Raw genomic sequence first — 24,709 nt, forward strand, 5'->3', positions numbered from 1 at the left:
TTAAAACCTTTCCTGTCTTAATGGATGTTTGTAAAACTTCTTCTTCACCATGTTCGGGGTCATGGTCGTCATCATATCTTGTGAAATCAGAGATGTTGTCATACATTAAGCATATCTGTCTCAAAAGTTCTGCTATTTGAAACTGGAACGAAAGATATACAGAACTTTCATCATCTCCTAAAGTCAAGTCTGCTTTCTTAAGTATTTCTTGAATGTATGCAATGAGAACAGAGTACCTTGGAAAATATTCGAACAATATTTCATTAGCTGTTGGTTTTGGTGGTTCTTTTGGAGTTTCTGTTGTTTCAGTTCCTTCTGTAGGTTCTGTTGGAGTTTCTGCATCTCTTGACTTCAATGCTCTTGCTCTCAAAGACCTAAATGTTAGAGCACCGGGTTTTACAAAGGACTTTATAAATGCTTTAATAGTTCCTGGTAAGTTATTGTTAGCATTAAGTAAGTTCCTTATGCTTCCATCATGTACGTCCATAGCACTATGTAAAAAATCTATACTTTTCTTGTAGTCAGCAATAGACTGACTGTGATTTTTTAAAGATTTGTCAATACCTTTAAGCCAATCTTCATGCATGTCTGATACTGAGCCAAGAATATCATTTGCTTCCTTTAGTGTATTTTGTGCTTGTCGTAAAGTATCCAATCCCGTACGTGCATTGTTTGCTATACGTCTTACAGTATCTATTTGACTCCTTGTTTCTTGCATCCAACCAGATAAAGTTTTAATAGTATCCGAACCATTTGAAATGAAGTTCAAAGCATTTTTAACGTCATTTAAAACTTCTTCACCAAGTACCGCCCATATCTTTCCGATTTGGTATTGAAGAACTCCATATGAAGCAGCTGTTAAACCAGTATTTATAAGGTCCCATATCCATGATTTAGCAGTTTTTCCATCCTTTCCATCCTTTCCATCCAAACCGTTTTCGCCTTGAGGTCCTTGTATTCCTTGTATTCCTTGTATTCCTTGTATTCCTTGTGGTCCTTGAGGTCCGGTGTCACCCTTCTCTCCTTTCAGTTCATCTTTATGTTCGTTATAATATTCTAATGTCATAAGGTGTACATCATTACTGCTACCAGCAACGCCGAGAATTTGTTTCTCATTCATGACTAAATTCTTTAGGCATTTAATGTTGTCGTCAAATCGAAAGCTCTTTAACAATTCAATGAGAACATTTAATACTTTCACTAATGAGGCATCTACTGTAGAATTTATATATTGCACCGTTCCATCATTTATGATGGGAACCTTGCTTGTTGTAATGAATGGGTCATAAGTGTTAAAAGTATCGAAATCAATGACTTTTTTAGTTTTTCCATCGTCAATGACTAAATCATTGCCTTCAATGGTTAAAGTTGAGTTTTCGTTTACTAGTTCATGTGCTCTTCTTGCTTCATTTGTTTCATACGCATATGCAGCAATAGTCATATTTTAATGAGAATAAAATGTTGTTCTATTTGCAAAGTACAGACCCAAACGAATACGGGACAGTAAAGCTACAAACAAACTTAGGTCTTCAGAATGAAGCGCTTGCTTTCAGAGTTGTTGACTTCAATACTATCGCAACTTTTGTCATAACAGATGAAACAGATTTCATAGAGATTGAAATAGATGACAAAAGAAGTGTTGTAACATTTCCTAACAGAGCCGAGTACAGAATAGATAAAATTGCTGGAGTCATAGATACTCTCATAAATGAAGAAACTATTGACAACATAGATGTCGAACTCTCTTCTGAGGGAACATTGAAGTTCAGTAGCAAGAAAGAGTTCAAGATACCAAGAATGAGTCATAGAGTACAACTTCTTCTGGGAGCATACCATATGACATTTCCTTTGAAAAGTGTTGACAAAACGATTGAGATGAAATCTGTTCCATACGTATGTTATGGTAATTGTTTACGTTGAGTCAAAAATAGCTAATGTCACAGGTATTTCAGGAGTTAATAGTAAAGGTTCAGTAGAGTATAAATCCTTCTGTTATGCAGTCAATTCAATGTTCATTCCAAACGTTCCTGTCATAGCAACTCATTTAGGTAAATGGGTTCGCATTAGTCCTCATAATTTGAAAGACATGCAATTCAGACTTGTTGACTTTCAAGGAGAGCCTGTAGAACTGAAGGCACCAGTGCGAATGACTGTTGAAGTTGACTTTTTAGAAAATATTAAATGCAACAGCTTACAAGAGAACTCAGAGCTAAAAATATAAAGTATGAATGTTATGTATTAGGTCATGAACTTTGGTTGTTGCTGTTTGATGAAACAAATGAGTTAGTTATGTCAGTCAAGAGAACAGAAAAATATTGTGTTAGTGAAAACTGCACCAAGTCAATAAGATTAGGTTTGCATTATGAAGATGAGTTCGATACTGTTGAAGAAGTTTTGGATAGATACTATAAGTTGCTTTAATTTACTAAAACATATTTCAAACAAAGCTTATATTCTGTTGAAAGTTTTGTATACTCGTTCGAATATTTATACTTAAACTCAACTCCTGTAGTTCCTGGTGTTTCAATGATGCGGATGTTACCTATTTTCATGAATATTGGTGTTTGACCACAGCATTCGATTTCAGGGTCGAGATAGTCAATGACACATTGCTTTCCTGTTATTCGTGATATAACATTTTCAAGGTCCTCCTTTGTTAGAATTATTTGGTTCTTACTTATAAGATTTATCAAAAGCTTCTTATCGTCTTTGAGTAAAATTGTTTGGTATAACTGAAGAAGGTAATGGTCTACGTTATCTGAAGGATTTGTTTGAACATTTGTGTAAGGGTTGTCGTTGGCTTCTCTTGAAAGAATTTGGTCCAGTGGTGGATACTCTAACTTAACATCTGATGTAGCGTTAGCGTTTGAAGTTGTGTTTAAATTCACGGATTTCAGCTCTGGTTCTTTTTCTTTCAAACATTCTGAACTATAGTTCTTTATGACAATATTGTTTGTCGTTCGTGAGTCAACATTTGATGTTGGTTCAATTGGAACATTAACGGCACCAGCTAAGATGGATTTGCTTCTCATTTCATATAGAATAAAAACCTTTTATATGTATGAAATGAACAATATACTCGACAAGGGTTTGAATGTAAAGCTAACGAATGAAAATATTGTTGAATTCACTGAGACAGGAGCTGTGTATAAAGATGTAGAACTACTGAACAAAAGAGCAAAGGGAAGAAGCAGGAATATGAACAAAGGGTGGAAGCCTATAAAAATTTATGTCAATGATGGCTCAGGAGGTTCAAACATAAAGTATGCAGAAAGTTATAGAGTTTATGCTCTCAAAGGTGAAAAGCCTTCATTTAAGAACAGCTATTCTAACGCATATCCTCAAAAGCTAACGGATGGGGAAGTGGATGATATGAATGACAGCAAAAATATTAACAGAAATGGTGACAGAGATGCATGGAATTTGTTTACCATCAGTCAATTGAAGGTTAAACTTTAAAACAATGTTGGTCGTTCCCATGGAATATTTTTGACTTTAATGGTATTAGTCATGATATGAATCTCAAGGTATGAACGAGGAGAGATGAGAGACTTATATGCTTCCCAAATTTCTTCAAAAGGTAATGTTATACCTGACTGTTTCCAAATGAGTTCAATGTCATAACGTGAGAAACCTTGAAAGATAACGAAGTCAGTTATGAGACGTTTTATGTTTAAAGCAAGGAAACGCCATGTTTGCATAAGTATTGCTACAGTTAAATGGTAATGTCTGACTTTAGTTATGATGTTAGCTAATGGTGAGTCTGCTTTTGACACTAAACCTTTTCCGGCGAAGTCGTCACAAACGAGCAGAGTGTTTGAAGGATACTTTTTGAAGGGGTATTTTGAAAGTTTTGACAGAATGTAGTTTGTAAGTCGTTTCATATCGTAAACTCCTGAGTATTGACGTAAGTGGTGTTTGTCAATAATTCTTTCCATCTCTTCTGAAGTCTTTTGCATTCCTGACTGTATAAATTCAACGATGGCATAATATTTCCTCTTACGTCGAATGTAACGTTGAAGAAATTCAATGAGTTCACTGTCTGGAACTTTAACGACAGAGGCTTGAACTTTACTCATGAATGTTTTCGCTGTTGAGTCCATAGAGTCTGAAGTTGCTGATATAATGATTTGGTCATAATATGAATCTTGACCTAAACGCTCTGTTATGAGTATATGACGAATGAGGTTAAATGTCTTACCTGAACCCATCTTTCCACAATAGAAATACACACCATTTGAACAGAACTCATAGTCCTTACTGAAAGGAAGAATGAGAGAACTGTTGAGCTTTTCACTGCTTTCATTCATGTCTTCATCTACGTCATGTATTAAATGCTTCATTTTATCTTCATTAAAAATGCAAGTCAGAAATATTCAGAACATAGCACCGAGTCTAACTGACAAGAGTATAAAGATATACTATGAACACGTTATGATGAAACTACCAAAATTCAAGAAAGTCAGTATAACTTATGAATATCCAAGACACTGGGTAGAGTATGTAGGAGTGAGAAAGCTATTGAAATAAGACAAGTTAGAAGTATTCCAGCAGGAAGAACAATATTATTGAAGAACTTTAATGTTTTGAGGTATAATGATGAAACAAAGAAGCAAGATAGTTTTCCTGTTGCTGTGTATGTGAACCTAGACACAGGAGATGACATGAAAGTTTTTAACACAAAGCTTCAAACGGTAGTGAGAGAACAACTGACTGCGGAAGGACATCCATTACTTCAGAAGTTACCATAGTATATAATTTTGAAACAAATGCAATAGATTTTAAAGTCGTCTCTGCAAAGAAGTCAGGTTTTACATTTAATGAAGCAGATGTATATTCGAATGAAAACTTCAAAGCTATTGCATGGTTAGATAATGACGATTGCTTTAAGAAAATATTTAAATTCAGTGACTCAAAGATGTCAATAGATGACCTTCGTGGAATGTTACCATCGACGTTTACAGTAGAAGGTTCAGCAGGATTGCTTACAAGATTGTCAATTGGTGGTATTTGGTCTCGTGAGAACATTGTTATAAAATCCAGTATAAGTGAATTTGCTGAAGAATCTATATTATGTCTTTCAAACTACATGTATTCGCCACCGAAGCATTATAGTATAACAAACTTTGTCAGTAAGTTTAACATAAGACTTGTCGAACCTTCTTCAATGAAAGATGTTGTGCTACCTAAAGATGGAAAGGATGGACTCATTATTGAGATGATTTTAATAGCATATTAAATGAGCTTGTTCTTAAAGGTCGTTCATGATGAAATAACTGTTGTAGAAGATGTTAGCAATTGTTCAGACATTTTGAAGCGTATAGATGATATAAGAAATAAGTTAGATAGACCGCAAAGTGGTGAGGGCGAAGCCCGTGAGAACGCTTATGTTTCATTGACTTTCTCCAGTAACGAGAACTTTTATGAGATAATATTGAAGAGAGATGATTTTAATATGGTGTAAATGGTAGCTTGGGCAGCTTTAGGCGCAATGGGAACAAAAGCATTAGCATTTGGAGCAAAAGCACTTGGAGCTTATGACGCAGTAAATAAAATGAGTGGAGGAAGGGTTTCGAAGACATTAGATGCAAATAAAGGGAAGATTGGAGGCTGGGTTGCAAAGAAGTTAAGATTAAATAAAATAGGCCTCATAAATAAAGCATCCAATTTGGTTGCGACTGAGTCAGAAAATGCTTTAGGAAAGGACGATGAGTTTGCAAAACATGCAAAAGACTTTAATGACCAGATGAAAGGTGAAACAATGCATTTAAATAGAGTCGATGGAACTAAAGAAAATGTTTCTTCTCCACCAGTAGTTCTTCCGTATGGTCCCTATGGAATGTATGGAAACCCTTACGAAAGACCATTTGACCCATTGACTGGTGGAAGTAACTGGTATCATTACGGACGAAGAAGAAAGACAGTTAAGCTGGAGACAGACGTGAAGAAAGCAACTAAAAAGAAACCAAGGAAGAGAGTTATAAAGCAATGAATTCAACAGGGTTAGAAATGAGGTTAGAAAACGTGTTAGATCTAACATTCTAACATAAACATTATTTTTGTGCTATGTTTTCATACGTGTGAGGGTGGTGATATCATTTATTTTTAAGTTTATTTTTACTGAAAATTTTTATTTGGATGTAAATGACAGAACAAAAGCAACTCATTCGAATTCCACAGTATAACAAACATACATTTAAACATTTATTCTTCCTTCCTGAGCATAACATGTTCTTTCAAATACATCCGAGACCAGTTGACTTTTCATTGACTGTGTATAAAGATAGAAATAGTTATATCATTAAACCATACGATGACGAAGGTAAGTTATGTAAATTGTACGTTAAGAAGTTAGAGAAAGTTTATGGCTTCAAGTATGACTACAATAGGGTTAACACTGATGATGAAGATATTGAGGAAAATTTATGAGAACATTAGTGAAGTTGTTAGTGAGAACGATAGTGAGAACGTTTATTTTTACATTAGTGAGTTCGTTAGTGAAGTGGTTGGCGGCTTTGTAAATATTTAAGGTTAAGTTAGTTTTTGCGTTCGTGTTGTAAAATATACGTTAACGGTTTTGTAAAGTGTCAAATTCACAAGTATTGGGTAAAGTGGAACGCAGTGCCACCATACCCAAGATAACCATACTAACTCACAGATACTTCAAAGAAAATCATTTCACCAAGACGCGATTAGAGCATGCCGGGCCAGAAACAGCAGTAAGATATTGGGCGCTTTCACCCAATCTTATCTGGCACGCAGATGTTCATTATTTTAGGGGTGTTCGTGGCCAGTATATTTATGGCATAATCGACGATTTTAGCCGCAAAGTCCTAGCGTGTATACAAATACCAGATATGCTGGCAGCGACGACAGCGAACGTTGCGGCTTCCGCCTTCATTGAATTTGGCGCCCCTTATTGTTTCTGGACCGACAACGGTTCAGAAAATAGGGGCGCCTTTCAAGATCTACTTGATCTTTGGGGCGTCCAATGGCGGCATACAGACTCTCATTCTCCCTACCAAAATGGGAAGATTGAGAGATTCTGGCCGACATTGGAGCGCTGCCAAAGCATTCAGGCTATTCCTGCCTTTATTTGGGAGTACAATAATAACACACCGCATGAAGATCTCCTAATTAATCCATTAACTGGAACAAATTACATGCCAAATCAAATGTATCAGCTGAAACCGAAATACACAAATGCAGATACAGAAAGGTTGTGGCAAATATGGGATACAGATACAGGCATGACTGCTGTTGACACATTCACAGCGTAATAATAAACATAATTTTTTAATTTCATTTTTAACAAGTTTTTTTAAATGTATGTAATGAATAATTCATTAGAATATGATAATGCACATTGTAACAGAATAGAACAATCACCAAATTTTTTTTTGAAATTAAAAAATAAAAGTAAAAAGTATAAAGTAATCTAACCAAAAAAGATATTTAAAAGAATTTTGGAAAAAACAGAATAAGGATAATGATATTTTTTAGATACACAATTGATGTACTGAAGATAATCCGGTAAAATGATGATATAAAATTAGATTATTTTACAAGTAGCTAAAAGAATAAAACTATAATATAAAATAAATGAAGTTTAATGAAACAATAAAGGTTAAATAAATAATAAAGATTTTTATTTTATATCAGTATTGAGAAGAAGTAACAGCTGACACTTGGTAGACAACTTCTTTATGTCTAGAAAATTCTATCTTGCCTTTTATTTTTTTCTCGCTGTGAAACGTATTCGGTCATTTTTTTAAAAATTAATTTTTTGTTAGAGATAAGAGCTAAAACTCGGTAAACAACTTCTTTATGTCTAGAAAATTCTATCTTGCCTTTTATTTTTTTTCTCGCTGTGAAACGTATTCGGTCATTTTTTTAAAAATTAATTTTTGTTAGAGATAAGAGCTAAAACTCGGTAAACAACTTCTTTATGTCTAGAAAATTCTATCTTGCCTTTTATTTTTTTCTCGCTGTGAAACGTATTCGGTCATTTTTTTTAAAAATTAATTTTTTGTTAGAGATAAGAGCTAAAACTCGGTAAACAACTTCTTTTATGTCTAGAAAATTCTATCTTGCCTTTTATTTTTTTCTCGCTGTGAAACGTATTCGGTCATTTTTTTTAAAAATTAATTTTTTGTTAGAGATAAGAGCTAAAACTTTGCAGACAACTCCCCCATGTCTAGCAAATTTAACATTCGTCTCCAATTTTTATATATTTGGTTTAGAATGTTCGAAAATGCGTAATATGGTCATTAATATTAATTGAAAAGAACCTTGAATTAATTTAATCTGATCTCACAAAATATTTTAAATTACAAACTTTGTAGTTTGAATAGATAATTAGTATTAAACTCAAATAACTAGTTTATTTTGGAATAAAAATTATTTGAATTTATTCAATTTTGTGAATTTTCCTTCAAAAATCAAGTTTAAATATCTTATTTGCCATATAATTATAAATACAATGAAACATATTCGAAATTGAAAAGAATGACTTTTTCTGTTCTTTCAATCATTCAATTTGAATTTTGCAATATTGGATTTCTCATTAAATAGCTATTAAAAACAACAAGCAATTTAACTTACTTTCAAATTTATTTGTGTTATATTCAATCTTCTCAAAACTTATAATTTTCGGCTATAGCATGATTATATGCTATATAATATAATAAACCTATAATAGTATCATTCTTTCAATTATTTGAAGAGAAAACCGAAAAAATCTATTTTCGGTCTATAACAATTTTGAATTGCAACCGATTTTTTTCCCCAAATTCTGAATAATTTGGTGGAAAAATTATTTCCTGTCTTCATCACATAAATTTTTTTTCCAAATTATGTGATGCATGGTATGGGGATAGAAGGCTCAGTTTTACTATGCGATGTTATTGTATGCAACTAAATCATATTCCAATCAAACAATTCAAATCCTGAGGAAGGAAAACTCCAATTAATGCATTACATAGATCCAACAATATTTAATTATATATGTAATAGATAAGTAGCATATTCATAATATCTTTATTCACTTTCTTTAGCTATTTTTCGACAATTGCGGGAAAAAAAAGTACCGATATTGATGTAACAAAAAGTCTCAATACTTGTCCTTTCGCTAAACTACTGTTCTCTTTCTTAACAGTAAAAAGATTGTTAAATGTATGAAATCAAATTTCGGTATGATGCAAAATGTTACTTTAGTACTAAGGTTATATACTTAAGTTGAAATTTAATTGTATATACCGGATCTATTAAACTGAAATGAAAAGTTATAAAATGAAAAAGATAAAAATCGTATTAAAATCTTTTATTTTGTATGTATCTACTGTATTTTGAATCAAAACAAGTAACTACATTTGATTTTTAATTGATTGTTGTTGAATAAATTTAAATTTGATGAAAACTTCATTTAAATGCTATTAATTACAAAGCAAGAGAATGTATAAATATATTCTTGAGTTATCTTTGATTTAAAGAATTTGGAATTTTAAATATTCGTTTTCATCATAGAGAATGCGACTTTTTATCAGATAATCTATTTCAATTCATATAGGCAATTCATTTCTCGCAATTACATCAAAAATAAAGTCCATGGTCCAAAATTTGCGGTTTTGACAACATGGGCCTTTTCTAATGGAATCAACCCAAGAACAGGTTAAGTTAGCTGTTGTCAAGCAAGTTATCGGTCGTACAGGATCCCGTGGTGGTGTTACACAAGTTCGTGTCGAATTCCTCGATGATTCTAACCGTTCCCTCGTCCGCAATGTCAAGGGCGCCGTTCGTGAGGGTGATATCCTTTCCCTTCTCGAAACAGAGCGTGAAGCCCGCCGTCTTAGATAAACAATTCAACAGGTATTCTTCTAACAAATATCTTTTTCATAAAAAATTGAATTTCTTAGGGCGCATTAAAATAACGCTTGTTAATACCTTCCTTTTACGTTTATAATCATGCATAGGCCTTCATATCCTATGATATCACATAACTTTTTTTTTCATATTTTTTTTTGTGAATGTGAATTATATGATAAGCCCTATGCTTTATCATAACTTTAGCAATAACATTATAAAGTAAAAGCAATAGAAAAACAGAAAACAATTTAGCATTATAATTTTATATGTGATAATAATATATAAGTAGCAGTCAAATATAACAAATTTCTAAAAAACAAAAATATAAACTTTATCAATATTATTACAAAACAAAAAATTTTATAGTTAATCTATATATCCATTGCTGATCCAAGTGGTCCTGTGCAATAAACAGGTTGAATTGCCTTCCTGAAATCAAAGGTCTCAGGAATCTCTTCACTTCCTATGTTTAAAAGAGATCTAATTCTATGAACGTAGCTTGGAAACGCCTGCAGCACAGAAGGAAGCCTATCAACTGTCTGTCCCTCGCTAGAAATCTTTATATGAGGCAACATGTACATCTGATACAAAGGTGCGAAATTTGTCAAAACAGCGTCAACGTGCATCACAATTGGTTCTGGAGTTTCTTTGATAACATCTGCACCAAAGAATGCCCACATCAAAGCTCTAAACAGGATAGCACCAACAACATCATTCATTGTCATCAGAGGGCTTGAAAACATCCAAGAAAACAGAAATTCTGTTGCTTTTTCAACGAATTTTGCTGTTGATTCTTTCGAAACATTTCTTGACGAAATCATTGATAATAAACCACACCAAATCACATCAAGATTCATCATCATTGAAGGAGAAGGAGGTTGCACACTTAGTCCGAAGTTATATCCATATATATCCCTCGAATAAAAGATCGAAACAGTCTCAGAAACAGAAATATCAATTTGGTTTTTGAAAATATCACTTAAATCATCAGGACACTCTGCGCTTTCCATGGCTGTTCCGAGGTCTTTCTGGCCTTGACGTAGAGGAAGAGTGCTTCCAAATGGCTTCTGAAGCCTGTTCTTTAGGAAATTGAACACAGAACTGGAATAACAATCTAAAACAGTGTCAAATGAACCATTGTGTAAAAATATCTTTAATGGTTCGTTTTTCCTGTAATCAAGGAAAGATGTTGGATCACTGAGCCTCAGCCAATGACATATCTGTGCAACACATGTTGCTAATGTTACTTTTTGGGATAATAACATTTGAACAACTTGAATTAGAGCTAATCCACAACAAACTCGTTCTCTTTTACCTGGAGCGGCTGAGATATGAATCTTTGCTGCTATTCTTATCAATAAATCTACTTCTGACTGTTCTGTGGCACTATCTACGAAGTTATCTGGGAATTTCGCTTCAGGAAGTGAAAGATCTGCGAAGGTATTGGGATTCATAAGGACATCATGGGGTATATATAAATCTACGGGGACTTCCTCGATCGGGGATGCTAAGGATTTGTAAATTCCGGCAATCAAAAAATTGGCCAATGTATAACTTCCGTTTTTTCCATTAAAATAGGACGGTAAATCGTTAGATGTAATAATTCTTAAACAATGTTGTGTGTAAACAAAGATTCCGTCTTGAGAAAAACAGTTTCTTGAACAAGAATACGCTTTGCTTACGTTTCCGAATGCATAATGTATGTAAGTTTTGTATTTATACGCGTCATTAACTCCATCAAGCTGATCAAAGTGTTCGTATGCCGATTTATATTTGAAATTTATTAAATCTAAAACTCCTTCAGCAAGATGACATTGAACATTCTTTTCCTTGCACTGTTTAATTGTTTCTTGCGCTAATTCTGTTTGATTTGAAAGAACTGCAAAATAAGCTAATGAAGCTAAAAAATTTGGATCATCGTTATATTTACGCGCATTTGTATAATCTAAAACGGCTTCCTTGTACTGCTGACTTTCTGCAAATGCATCACCTCGGATTGTTAAGATATTTTTCTTATTTTCATCACTTTCGTCAATTTTTTCTGAATTTGTAGTTAAATAATGAAGAGATGCTAAGTGTTGTAGATGCATGAAAGCATTTTGTATTTTTGGTGGTACATATGTCTTGTGGAAAAATGAATCTTCATAAATTTCTGAAACTTGAGTAGTAGGTGTAATAAAATTAGCCGCATTCATATCTTGAGCAGCAAGCATATCTGCTTTTGCTTTATGAAGCATTTCAAGTTTAATGTAACAATATGCTCTATTTTCATAGATAATAGCAAGAGCAGAAGGATGTGGATTTAATTGAATTGCAGATGTATATGCAGCTATAGCTTTGCTATATTCTCGTTGATAGCAAAACGTATTTCCTTGTTCAACAAATCGCTTATAATCATTCATTATTTTTATCTAGATATAAGTTGAAATATAACTTACCCTTTCATACTTTATATAGTGTTACTAGATTTATGAAAATATAAGGCTCTTTTATCCAAATTATCAAAAATTATCTTAAAATACATAAAGAACTTATCTCAAAGTATAATGTTTAAACATTTATTGTATAAAATATGATAAAAATCATATAAATTTACCGTTGGAGAAAAATCAACAATTTTTTGTTTTGTTTCGATACATTAGAACATTGAAAAAGAAATGTTTTTTATATAAAAATAAAATATTATTTATTTTTAATTTTATATTTCGTCCATCTTCAAAGATTGTTCTCTGAATTGTGTCAAGTTGATTGTGAGAACACCAGAAGACGTTGTCTGTATTTCTTTGAATACGCCTGCAAGCGAGTCAGCGAATTCAAAGAATCTATCGCGAAGGGAGACACAGATAATTTGGGAACCATCCTCTTCCTCGGACAGTTCTCTTAATGCCATAGCAGCCGCCTTCAAGTTAATCTTATCGAGTGATGCATCAGGTTCATCGAGAATTATGAAAGGAGCATCTAAGAATTTCTGTAAAGCGACAACTAAAGCGAGAGAAGCAACAGCCTTCTCACCACCACTCAATTGTTCGAGATCTCTAAATCTCTTGTGTGGTGGCATTGCTGTATATTTGATGCCTCCCAAATATGGCTCATCGGTATCTTCCATGGCTAAATATGCAACACCTGAGTGTTCATTGTGAGATCCTCTTCTCGTGAACATCTGGTAAATAGGATTAATTGTTTCATCCAAAGCATCATATAATTCCATGAATTTAGTTCTTCTTTCTTCTCTCATTTCATTGAATTTCTTCTTCTTGTCTTTAGCTTCTTTGGCCATTTGATCTGACTCGTTCTTCATCTTCTCGAGTTCCTCTTCAACACCTTTAGCCTTATCTTCACTTCTCAAGTCAGGATGGATCTGAGAAATCTCTGCTCTGACTTTTGCCAGGTCTTTTTCATAGCGATCAACAGTTTCATTGAATTTCTCCCATTTGACAGATTTACTTGCACTTGACAAACTCTTGAAATCAATGGTCTTTACCTGTTCAAGATCTTCAACTGCTTGTGAATCTGTTGACAATGTGCTTGTGATTTCTTTCCTGTAATCACCGTTATGTGGTAATTCGACGTTATCGAGCAAGCATCTCTGGAAAACCATTGATAATTGCTGTGTTGCAGTTCTGACATCGTGATCGTATTCATTGAATGAGTTATTGATTCCTTCAAGATCTTCTTGTTGAGATCTGATTGTTCTGTTGAGTTCTTTGAGTTCTTCTCTCATTCTTTCATCTTCTTCGTGTAATTGTGTCAACTCATCTTTGTATTTGTTGACTTTCTTCTTTGATTCTTCTTCGCGCTGTTTTAATTCATCGATGTTCTTCTGTGATTGTTCATTTGATTCCTTGTATTCTTGCAATCTCTGGTTGAGTTCGTCAATGACCTTTTGTGGATCATCGTTTTGCTCATTAGGAATTACTGATTTGATATATTCCAATCTGTTTTCTAACATAGTTCTTCTGTGATATGTTGACTCAATTTCCTGAATTGATTGTCCAGTCTTCAGAACAATGTCGGCGAACAATTTCTTGTCTAAAGCAGCTTGTTTCTTTGCGAGTTCTTCGTATTTGGCTTGTGCTGTTTCAAGAGATTTCTTCTTTTCTTCTGTTGATTGGTTCAATTCTTTGATTCCTCTTTGGATTGTTCTAAGATTTGAATCATAAAGTTTCTTGTTTTCACTCAATTCACTGAGTTTTCTGTTGAAGCCTTCGATTTGTAACATTACTGTTCCTAATTCTTCTTCAAGTCTGTTGAACTCGTTTCTTCTGATTTCGATTCTTTCTGATGTTTCTTGGAGTTCTCTTTCGATCTTTGTCTTCTGTTTCTCAAGATCTTGAATACTTGAAATTGCAAATGTTGTGTTTTCTCTTGAACTTCCTGTTGTAATGATACCATTCTTATCAAAGGTTGTTCCTTCAGCTGTTACACAGTTCAAACCACGATTGAAAGCGTAATCCTGAGCTTGGTCGAAGTCTTTTGCAAGAACAATGTTTCCACAAGCGTAATCAACTGCTGGCTGGTATTCAGCGTTAGAAACAGTGATGATTTTGGCCAAATAAGTGATTCCTGTTAAATTCTTCCTTTGTGGTGTTGGTAAACCTTTCAAAGGAATGACAAGAAGTTTTCCTGCACCTTGTTCCTTGAAATACTCCAAGCATCTCTGACCAACTTGTCTGTCTTTGACAACTAATGCGTCAATCCAATCAGCAAGACCATTTAAGAAGGCTTTTTCGTATGTAGACTTCGCTGGTTTGCATAATTGGCCGAGAGTTCCGTAAACTCCAGGAATTAAACGTTGCAAAGCTGTAATTGCCTTGAGGAAACGCTCTTTATGCTTGGCAGTGCCTTGAGCACGACGTAAATCATCGTATTTCTTCTCGATTTCTGAGAGTTTTTCAGTTAATTTCTTCTGATTATCTTTGTCGTTTGTATCTGAAACTCTCATCATCTTGAGTTGGCTGTCTAACTCGTTTTTACGTGTAACAACTGTCTGGCGGAGTGAGTTGTTCTTCTTTGTGTCTTCTTCGATCTTAGAAAGGGTATCTCTTGTTCTTGTGAGTGATTCCTCTTGTGTTTCTCTATCTTTCTGCATCTGGTCGACTTCATTCTGAATTAGGTCGCGTTCTTTTGTGGCATCAGATAAAGAATTTGCAAGATCTGAGTATTGCTTGTTAGCTTGAGCGCGGATGGAGTTGTACTTCTTGATATCTTCACGGAGATCACCTGGATCTGGGAGTTCAGCAATTTCCTTTTCGATATCTTGAGATTCTTTCTCATAATCTTCGAGTCTCTTCTTCCAAAGGTTGCTGGCATTCTGGTTCGATTCAATCTTCATGTTTGTGTCTTCAATTGAGCGTTCATAGTGAGCCTTTCTCTCTTCTTCACGTGTTAATTCAGCTCTGATGTTTCTCAAGTCTTGTTCTGAGTTCTGGAGACTGTTGTCGACTGTAGCGAGCTTATCAACCAACTCGTTGCTTTGTACTTGAAGATCTTTACGAGATGTTTGGTTTTCTTCGATCTTTGGTAATAAATTGTTTCTGTTCTCTTCGAGTTCTTCGCATTCAGCCTTTCCGTGCTCAATCTTCTTGTTGAGATGGTAGAGCTGGAAAAGAGACATTTCAAGCTGAATCTTCTTTTCATCACTGGCCAAAGTGTTGTATTTGTCTGCTTCACGCTGACGCTCTGAGATGTGATGCTTTTCAGCAGCAGCTGTACGACGACGCTTTTCAAGAAGAGCTACAGCTTCTTGGGCTGATTCGAAACCAATTCTGTTTTCTTCGTAATCTTCAATGCAGTCGCAGCTTCCACTGTACTGTTCGAAGAGAGCTGTAAGTTCTTGTGGTGTCTTACGAGCGATGGCATCGATCTCTTGTTGCTTTATGAAACAAAGTGGGGTAATCTTGTAGTCGCGAATGATTTTAACGTACTCTTCTGGGTCCTTTTCCTCACCATTTACAAAATATGTCTCCTTCTCATCAAGTCTGCGCTCAAAGCTGATCTCTTTTTTGCCTTCTGTAAATACTGTACGGACAAAGCAGAATTTGGCGCTTGTATCTGTCGGATCTTTGTAAATATAGTTGGTACTACGTGGATTTGGATCCAAAAATAGTGAAAAAGCCAAAGAATCTAATACGTTACTTTTGCCAGCACCGTTTGGACCAACAATACCTGAAAAAGGAAGGAAGGGGCCGATTGTATGAGGTCCTCGGAAAGACTTGAAGTTCTCAAGCTCAATGCGAGCTAGCTTCAGTTTTCCCATTTTTAATTTCTAAAATTTGCGCGCCAAAAATTGTGATCACTATTCAAATTTACTTCCTCTTTCCCGCCTCAAAACAATTATTCGAAATTTGGTAATTTTATGATCTAAAGTCTATATCTGCACATAAATTTCGTCTTTGATGATGATTGGATAAGTTTTGAATATGAAAATCTTGGAAAGTTGCATATTTTTCTGTTTGCAAGATTGTCATACCTTATATATTGTAAAAGAGGATAGTTCATCATATATGAAAGTCTATTTTCATAAGTGACGAGATTTTTCATTGATGACCACCGCACTGAGTGCCGAATTCGTAGAAGAATTAAAGAACACTCAGACGCCACTTGAAAATATTTTTATGTCACAATACTTTCAGGCAGCTTTAAAGTTAGCTGATCAAAATTTGATTAATTAGTTTATGTTTTTTTCTAACAAACAGCTTGAAAGCGCGCACCCTTGATATATTAACATGCATATGTGAAAATCCTCCTTCTGAAACGTCAACAGTCATTTTTAAAACGCTTATAGCTGCAGATTCAAAGATATTACGCGTTTTCTGCAAAGATGAAAGATTTAATGACAATATTTATAGTATGATAATCAATAATACAGTATCAGAATCAATTCTTATTAGACTTTTAAGGATAATTGCTCAATTTTTCTTTAAATCCGTTAGATTTCTTCCAACAAACTACAAAATCATTGACGCACTGGTTCAGAACGCAGAAAAGCCAGTAGTTCTGAATCTCCTTGATTCTTTAATTTCTGCAGAAAAAACAAACACAGATTCTCTGATATACCTTCACAAAGAAAACTTACATAAGAAAATATACCAAGAACTAGGAGAATTAGTAAATTCTCCATCAGATTCAAATCATCCCTTTTTATTCGGACCGGTTGATTCCAAAAGATACGCTTTTTACCAATTAATAACTAAAATGGCAAGGAGTGCTACTTTAGGCCAAATTTACCGTCATGAGAAGTTTTTAGACGTAATTTTTCGACAACCAGATATTTTACCGAATTACATTAAGAACTATAAGTGGTACGCAATCTGTTCAACTTATAAGCCTAATATGATACAAAATGCCATTCCAATTATTGAAAAATCAATTGAAATAATTCAATCAATTTATTTATCAGACAGATTTCATTCTTTCTTTGCTTATGCGTTCAGCTTTTTCAACCAGAACTTAATGACGTTTCCTCAATTAGTTTTGAGTTTGATTGAAAATCCTGAATTATTTTTAGAGAAAATAATGAAAGGAGTATTGAAATTCCGGAGCTGCACGAACATGCATTACCATTTTCGCAAGTTTTATGAGATAATGCTTAATTTCAAAAAATTTTCAATATATTTAGTTAATAACTATGTTCCTGTTTTCATTAGGATCTCTTCTGTTCAGAAGAATCGAATTTTAGCAGCTTCATTCAATGAACTTCTATTAAAAACAATAGAAATGGCAAGATCGAAATCATATCTCAAAGAAGAGCTTCGTAAAATACCAGAATTTCCTGTTTATGCAACTACCAAGCTACGTGAATATAAGGATGCTGTTTCTGATAACTATGGCGAAGAACCCCCGAACAAAATTTACCAATTCATTGCAAAGTTCTTCCAATAATGTAATCATAATATATTATTTGTTTGTTTGTAAATATGTTGTTATTTTATATATGATATACTTTATTTTCCATAATTTTTTACAAAATATATCTTAATGGGAATGATTTCATGCTTGAATTCACACTTATATCCCAAACAAATTTTCTAAGATATATGAATTCAGTTCTCTTAAAAAAATATCGAAGACATTGTCCAACCAATTCATTTAATATAAAGAGTGGACTTGTATAAAGTCAAGCTCTTATAGAGGATAACAAAATAATGCATATCATCAATATATTGAAATACCAAGGATAAAAGAATACGACTATCCAGCAACTTTTATGAATCTACACCGCTATCGTCGTAATCGGAACGATTTTTGTGAAGAATGTCGATTCTGGCTATGAAAGTTTTTCGTCTTGAAAAGTTGAATTATCAAACAGCCTCTAGTATAATTATTCCAATTTGGATGTAAATTTTATCTTGAAAATTTTCACTAAAAAATGAGTTTAGCGAGGAGAAACCAACTTAATACTATCACAGGTGGTTTCCACTTCGCTAAAACAGATGCTTTTGGGAATAAATGGAAGACATGTATTCTTGTCGTACTTTTTTTCTCAAATTTCGTATTTTATTTCGATAATTGGAAACCAAAACTCATTTTTAGTACAACATTCGCATTAATCATCCTTCTACTGAAACTATTTTCATACATAATTAATAAACTATATGATAACGCTACAACTTATAATATAGAAGGTGATGATGTACAAGAAGTTGAAACAGAAGGATTTCAACTACCGAAAGGCATTTCTCTTCAACTATGGGAAAAGCGACAAGTCATTTGGAACAATTTACACAATTTAGATGAAGCTGCTTTCATTTTGATCACATCCGGCTTCAATCCAGACGAAGTGTACGCATTAATAGCATTAGCATCAAATGGAACCATCAACAGTACTACAAAATTAGCACAAAGACGTAAAAATCCGAATATTCGACATACAATTCACTTTTGCGGCAAAGAATTCAATCTCAAACGCGGAAGAGAAGAATTTTCACGCATAATGGATCGCCCCACCAACATTTTCGAAATCTTTATTTGTTATTTTGTTGCAGCTCTTACGATATTTGCGATAGGAACGTTTAAAACCGACTACTACTGTATTGGTATGGGTGTAATACTTGGCTTTTCGCTATTTTCACTCATCCAACAGCCTACTGTTGAGCCATATGGTATGCTCATGACAGATTCAACATATAAGTACACCAGATGTCTTTTTATATCAATTTTTTCTGGTATTAATTGCATTTTGGTGTATTTCAAATACGATTTACCTTTAATGCGAATTTTAATAATTTTAATTCCAATACTAATTGTTGTAGGAGCAATTGGACACACAATACTTACAATACATTACATATTTGAGACAGTTAACTTATATTTATTTGGTATTCTCGGTTCTACTTCGACATGGAGATCATTACTCGAATTACTTATCAATACAGCCATTATTGCCATCGGATATGTAATCTCTACGAAGTTACATGTCAAATTCCTTCCTACAATTCTTGTATCAATTATGTCAATTTTTGCAAATTTGGATTCTATGTTATTCTCCAAATTTAGCATCAAAAAACTTATATTATCTGGCCTATTCGTAGTATTTGCAGCTATTGGCTCAATATTCCCTATTCTTCTCGTTACAAACGCTTATAGATTTTTCATACCGGGAATATTAATCGTAACTTGCATGATATTACCATATTTACAATCTTTTAATCAATATATTTTCTTCCACTGCGAAAGTATCGTTTTTCCTGACATTTTCTGGAAAATTGAGTCAGTTCTTCGATCATTCTTAGTAGGAATGTTTATTTCATACTCTATAAAAGACGAAAATACTATATACGCCCCTCTTTTGGCACTTTTACTCTATAGAATTGCGATGACTTCACCGCAACTGGGTAGTTTCGCTATTGTCATTGCCTGCTTCACTGTATACTACAAATTTTCGGCGAAGAACACCTCTGTTGGGTCGATTCTCGCTGCATTTATTGCATTGAAGATTTTATCAGTGATAAGGGTAGTTTCTGCTATGACAATTAACAGCCAATGGATCTGGATAAACCCACAAGAGGGTTTACTTGAAAGTCTTTTATATGGACTTTTCAATTTATTTTGCACATATTATATTAATCCAACGAGTTTCTTCACAACGATCTCGTTAGTGTATTCTATGTTTACGGGTGAAGCCCAATCTTTGATATTTGGCGCCAGTAAGTTATTTACTTTTTCAGCTCCACGACCTTATTGTTTTCTTGAATCGATTTCGATGTCAAATGACGAGGAGTTCCATACCAATGAGACTAACCAGAGAATAGAACTCCCTGCTTATATTTCTCTCGGTAGTGAGTTGGAAAATGTTTTGAACGATAGGTTGAAAAATGGTCAGCTCGGATTTGTCCTTCCAGACAGCTTCTATTTGTTCACTTCTAATGATTTACTTGGCATAGTGCATGTGATATCACTGTCTATCCATGATATTAGGTTTGATTTGCGTTGTATGGAGTTTAAACAAACAACAAGCTGCCATCATAATGAAATAGCACATTTGAACAGATTAGTTGCTGACCATCAGCCATTTGGAAACTTCCTGCAGTCATATATGTATAGATTTAGCGCTTATGAACTGAAATCAAAGAAATTTTCCCTCAATAACTTCTCTTTGTCATCAATTTCGCTTGAGAATGTAAATGCAGGATGCAGTGATGAGAAAAAGCTGAGATATCAGTTCTTTTCTTCAATTCTCGCTGTAATCCAAGAAAATTTAGAAAAATCTCAAAACAATTCCGAGCAAATTGAAGAAACTAGCGATAACTCCATCCCATTAGTGCAAATACCCAAACAAACAGAGTCACAATTCACAGAAGAAGAAATAGAAATGATAAATCAATTTTCCATGAAATATAATACTCAAATTGACAAAACAATAGTACACAATGTATATGAAGATCTCAAATATTCCGTTGCAAACATAAACGAGACAATTTTCGATGATAATTTCAATGATGACAAGAAAAACATCGGAAAAGCCACTCGAAACTACATTTTACTTCTTCTCATGGATTCTGTTGGTATTGCTCCAGACATTCTCGATCCAAATACCGCAGAAACCGAAGAAGAAAAGCAGCAAATCCTTGATGACATTTTTGACTTCATTGACAGTTCACTTGACACAGAAGCAGTTCCTGTTTCATCGAATAAGAAACTACAAGAGATAACGAAGCGAGGAACACCAATTATTTTCCTCAGAACGACGAATGAAGGGAGAACATTGATCAGATACGGAAAATCTGTTCAAGATTGGTTTGTTTTCCAGATGAACACCGGAGTTGTCAGAGGATTTTGGTCTGGATTAATAAGAGAACTGATTTTCGGTGCTTCTGCAAGTGAAGAGAGACTTTCAATCACTTTGGACTTAAATAGATTGAGGAATATTACAAATCAGAGTATAAATCCACCTGTTGGTTATCCTGTGTATGTAACTAAGGTTTTGTCTAATAATTAAAAATTCTTGTTTTTTATGCTTTTTTATAAAATTTGACTTTTTTTTGAGGATGTTTTATTGTCGTCTGGAAAAGTGACAAAATTATCGTTGTCGTCTAAAAAAGAGATTTTACAAGCATGTTTTGGTACCTAAATAAAGGAAGAATATCAATTCCAACTAGGCTTCTGCAAAATGGCACAATTTCTTACCAAAATCCACTCCAGATAGAGAGTGATACATGCAGTATTACCACTATAAAGCTTCTTGGATATTCTATGCTTCCATATTATTGTATGTCTCTATTGGATTTCAAATAGTTCTAGAATTTTAAAAATCTTCTCCATTTTGAGTTGGAAAAGTAAAAAATTGAGTGTATACAATTGTATCTCATTGAATTGAAAATTCTTTCTGGACTTTCATTATTCAGTAGTAAAAAAATGTGAATACTCAGATTCTTTGTTTAACATAATAATAATGTCAGAGTTTAAGTCTCCAAAACCTGCACTCTCCTGTAAATTGAAATAACCTCATAGAAGAGATAGGATTAGTGGTCGAGTTTGTGATAATGTGTTTAAATATAAAGAAATAGGTCTTACATTTCAGCAAAATTTAATGAAAATGATAACTATTTGTTTTGGATACTCCTAATGTCTCAATTTTTCCAACGAAATCTAAAAATTCATGAATATTTTTTGAAATAATTTGAAACATTGAAAATCTAATGATTATATCTAAATATTTATACAAATAATAAGATGCGTAGTGACTAAAGCAATGAATTAAAGCGCATCGCTGAATTAATAACGACATCCAATTTCCTTACAGAAGGAGAAATTGGAGTAGAGTGATTTTCTAAAGGAACAACTACATACTCCTGAAAATTGGTCCAACCGTGCTGGGTTAAGAATTTTTCGCATTCTTCTGAGTCTTTCATGTGCAAAATCGAAACAAATCCCTTAAGATCAATCCTGCATTGAGAACAAATGTTCTTGGTAAGTTGAACTCTTACATGATCAACTAATCTTTCCATGAAAGGAGCAGAACTCTGTTATTAAACTCAACTCAACTTGCTATCTGTTATTGCCTGTTCTACATCAAGTATAAATTGAATGTACATGTTTTTGTCGTATTTATTCATTACTTGCGCTAGATCAGTTTGAAAATCAACAATTAGACCTTGGCAGTAGCATGAAAGAAGATTGATTGTAATAATTGAAAGCATCCTTTGAGAAATTGGTAGATCTTCGTTCTCAAAATACAAGAAACGTAATTGTTGGTAAACATTTCTCACTTCTACATCATTTTTCGCTCTTAAGGCTAATGTAGCGCCCAATTCGAGTATTTCGCGGAATATCAAGCGATCATATTTTGCAAGCTTTGTGGCTTCATTGGATAAGCAGTGACTTTTTGTCAGCAATATCTTCATTTCTTCAAGTGTGTTGATTACAAGATCTTTATCAAATGATCTTTGCGTCTCTGTTATTTCTTTAAAGTGATCCAGGTGTTCTGCAAGATCTTTATCAAATGATCATTTTTTTGTTTTATAAAAAAAATCTTATTTGAGACCAAAAAAAGGTTTTTAGATTTTAGATGCATTAAAAACTTGAATTCATTTTCGCGCAAATATATATCTATGCAAAGAAACCCTGAAACACATAAGAGTGTTAAACAGAGCAGAAGTCTGCAGAAAGGATCAATTGAAGTCTAATGCCGCCTGTGCAAATTAGGGACGACGGTGCAACATTTTGCAGGGGGAGTTGTAATTAATTTTGTTGGAATTATGCATAAAAAAGTAGGAAATAAATTTGATAGTATGATTTCTGTCATTTCCTGTGATTTCTGAATATTTCCATTCAATTGGAATGTATTGTCTGATCCAAAATGACATTCATTTGTAGTACCTGATGTTATTCTATAAGCAATTAAAAATAATGTAGCAGCACTGCTTCCTTTGAAGAAACATTGATTTACTGTAAGTGATGCTTGGTTATTAGCGAAAATTCTGCCATTTTCGGTAACTTTATTATCAATAACATTACTTGAGCTGAAACTTTGTGTACCATACCCATGCCAAAAAACGCATTGTGCAATTGATGAAATTTTGATGAAATTACTGAAATTTGCTGAAAGCTTATATGGTTCTACACTGATAAATGCTGCATTATAGTTTAGATTTGAATTTGAAATATTTATTGATGAAAATAGAATAAATACATATTTGTTATATAAAACCGAAATCCGTCCCTTATTTTGATCGAATGATGATTCAATTACAAAATTCTTGCTGAGATATCTATCTGTCATTGTAATATATGAATGAGATCCATAATCACTTTGAATTTTTGATTTATAATCCGAAACTTTGTATTGAACACAAGATCCTGAATTTGAACAACTTATACAACCTCCATTATTTGCTGAAGAGCATTTATAAAAAGAGGAAGTTGATATAAGAACTTTTGAATCATTAATTGAAGAGATTCGAATAACTCCTGAATCAAAATTTTGGAAACAGACATAATCGACAAAGACATTATTATTTTCAATAACCTCTCTACTTTTGTTTACAAAGGTATCAACAGTAGCAGTATTATAGAATTTATTCCAGATATCATATGATGTTGCTGAGAAATGAAAATATTTCTCTCTTTCTTGATAACCTAGGATATGTTCGACCTTTTCAAACAAACCCAATGTCATAATGCTGTTAAAAAAACAAAATGTGTAACTTATCACCATTGAAGTCAAATTTTTTGACTCATTTATTTCAACTTTCCGATATTTTTATTCAATTTTTTGTGAGAGTTTTATTATGAATTTTTCATATTTAATATGGTCGATATCTACTGAACAGGCAATATTAATATTCCACAAAATTCAATTAAAATGTTTCTCGAATTGGAGAATTTAATAATCAATTACAATCAATTTTATATAATCAAAATGATGTGCATTCTTTAAAAATAACGAATTAACCTTATTTACAGACTATTAAATTGTAAATTAACCTTATAACTTAAGATTCATAAATTATGATTATATACATTGATACAGATTCTCTGCCAGGCAAAGAGCCAGAAAACCACAACAGCATTGAATTATGCCGAAGTTTTCTGGATTTACTTCCTCATTTGACAGAAATCCCGAAAACTTCGGCATAAACGAATTCAAGACAAAATCTCTCGTTCTTTACGATCCAGGCATCATAACCACATTACCTTAGGACAAAGTTCTTCCGAGGTCTCTCATCAAATGAGAGACCTCGGAAGAACTTTGCTCTATTCGAGTAAATTTACATTCCCTGACCTGCAAATATCCAGATACCACAATTACATTACCTTAGAGCAAAGTTCTTCCGAAGTCTCTCATTCAATGAGAGACTTCATAAGGAATATTGCCCTATTCGGGTAAACTTACATCCCTGACATT

General features: G+C 33.5%; 11 protein-coding genes across 11 annotated transcripts, besides 3 other annotated features; 5 read left to right on the forward strand and 6 right to left on the reverse strand.

Annotated features, from left to right (window-relative positions):
• Positions 1–6,236: part of a mobile genetic element that runs on past the window's edge.
• TVAGG3_0480380 (organellar and viral DNA polymerase type B) lies at positions 255–1,120 on the reverse strand (the record flags this gene model as incomplete). Its single annotated transcript, XM_051235836.1, has 1 exon — positions 255–1,120. A coding segment is annotated over one exon (866 nt), but the record flags the coding sequence as incomplete, so codon positions are not given.
• Positions 2,418–3,032, reverse strand: TVAGG3_0480390 (uncharacterized protein; the record flags this gene model as incomplete). The annotated part of the gene is made up of 1 exon (XM_051235837.1): positions 2,418–3,032. The coding sequence occupies one exon, from the start codon at positions 3,030–3,032 to the stop codon at positions 2,418–2,420; it is 615 nt and encodes a 204-aa protein (XP_051093661.1).
• Positions 3,456–3,884, reverse strand: TVAGG3_0480400 (protein of unknown function, DUF4106 family; the record flags this gene model as incomplete). The annotated part of the gene is made up of 1 exon (XM_051235838.1): positions 3,456–3,884. The coding sequence occupies one exon, from the start codon at positions 3,882–3,884 to the stop codon at positions 3,456–3,458; it is 429 nt and encodes a 142-aa protein (XP_051093662.1).
• TVAGG3_0480410 (protein of unknown function, DUF4107 family) lies at positions 5,465–5,992 on the forward strand (the record flags this gene model as incomplete). Its single annotated transcript, XM_001329511.1, has 1 exon — positions 5,465–5,992. The coding sequence occupies one exon, from the start codon at positions 5,465–5,467 to the stop codon at positions 5,990–5,992; it is 528 nt and encodes a 175-aa protein (XP_001329546.1).
• A 621-nt stretch (positions 6,237–6,857) lies between the features above and the next one.
• Positions 6,858–7,280, forward strand: TVAGG3_0480420 (ribonuclease H-like family; the record flags this gene model as incomplete). The annotated part of the gene is made up of 1 exon (XM_051235839.1): positions 6,858–7,280. The coding sequence occupies one exon, from the start codon at positions 6,858–6,860 to the stop codon at positions 7,278–7,280; it is 423 nt and encodes a 140-aa protein (XP_051093663.1).
• Positions 7,281–7,915: 635 nt separating this feature from the next.
• Positions 7,916–8,759: a mobile genetic element.
• A 652-nt stretch (positions 8,760–9,411) lies between these two features.
• Positions 9,412–9,967, forward strand: TVAGG3_0480440 (Chain c Uncharacterized Ribosomal Protein; the record flags this gene model as incomplete). Its single annotated transcript, XM_051235840.1, has 1 exon — positions 9,649–9,855. The coding sequence occupies one exon, from the start codon at positions 9,649–9,651 to the stop codon at positions 9,853–9,855; it is 207 nt and encodes a 68-aa protein (XP_051093664.1).
• Positions 9,968–10,048: 81 nt separating this feature from the next.
• Positions 10,049–12,335, reverse strand: TVAGG3_0480450 (DNAJ-like protein subfamily C member 7 family; the record flags this gene model as incomplete). Its single annotated transcript, XM_001329509.1, has 1 exon — positions 10,236–12,266. The coding sequence occupies one exon, from the start codon at positions 12,264–12,266 to the stop codon at positions 10,236–10,238; it is 2,031 nt and encodes a 676-aa protein (XP_001329544.1).
• Positions 12,336–12,562: 227 nt separating this feature from the next.
• Positions 12,563–16,120, reverse strand: TVAGG3_0480460 (sister chromatid cohesion; the record flags this gene model as incomplete). Its single annotated transcript, XM_001329508.2, has 1 exon — positions 12,563–16,120. The coding sequence occupies one exon, from the start codon at positions 16,118–16,120 to the stop codon at positions 12,563–12,565; it is 3,558 nt and encodes a 1,185-aa protein (XP_001329543.2).
• A 164-nt stretch (positions 16,121–16,284) lies between these two features.
• Positions 16,285–17,745, forward strand: TVAGG3_0480470 (uncharacterized protein; the record flags this gene model as incomplete). The annotated part of the gene is made up of 1 exon (XM_001329506.1): positions 16,714–17,745. The coding sequence occupies one exon, from the start codon at positions 16,714–16,716 to the stop codon at positions 17,743–17,745; it is 1,032 nt and encodes a 343-aa protein (XP_001329541.1).
• Positions 17,746–18,232: 487 nt separating this feature from the next.
• TVAGG3_0480480 (pecanex family) lies at positions 18,233–21,317 on the forward strand (the record flags this gene model as incomplete). The annotated part of the gene is made up of 1 exon (XM_001329505.1): positions 18,233–21,301. The coding sequence occupies one exon, from the start codon at positions 18,233–18,235 to the stop codon at positions 21,299–21,301; it is 3,069 nt and encodes a 1,022-aa protein (XP_001329540.1).
• Positions 21,318–22,026: 709 nt separating this feature from the next.
• Positions 22,027–24,034, reverse strand: TVAGG3_0480490 (uncharacterized protein; the record flags this gene model as incomplete). The annotated part of the gene is made up of 1 exon (XM_001329504.1): positions 22,985–23,980. The coding sequence occupies one exon, from the start codon at positions 23,978–23,980 to the stop codon at positions 22,985–22,987; it is 996 nt and encodes a 331-aa protein (XP_001329539.1).
• A 300-nt stretch (positions 24,035–24,334) lies between these two features.
• Positions 24,335–24,706: a mobile genetic element.
• Positions 24,707–24,709: the final 3 nt, after the last annotated feature.

The sequence above is a fragment of the Trichomonas vaginalis genome, chromosome II (genome assembly GCF_026262505.1).
Source record: "Trichomonas vaginalis G3 chromosome II, whole genome shotgun sequence".
Lineage (NCBI taxonomy): Eukaryota > Parabasalia > Trichomonadida > Trichomonadidae > Trichomonas > Trichomonas vaginalis.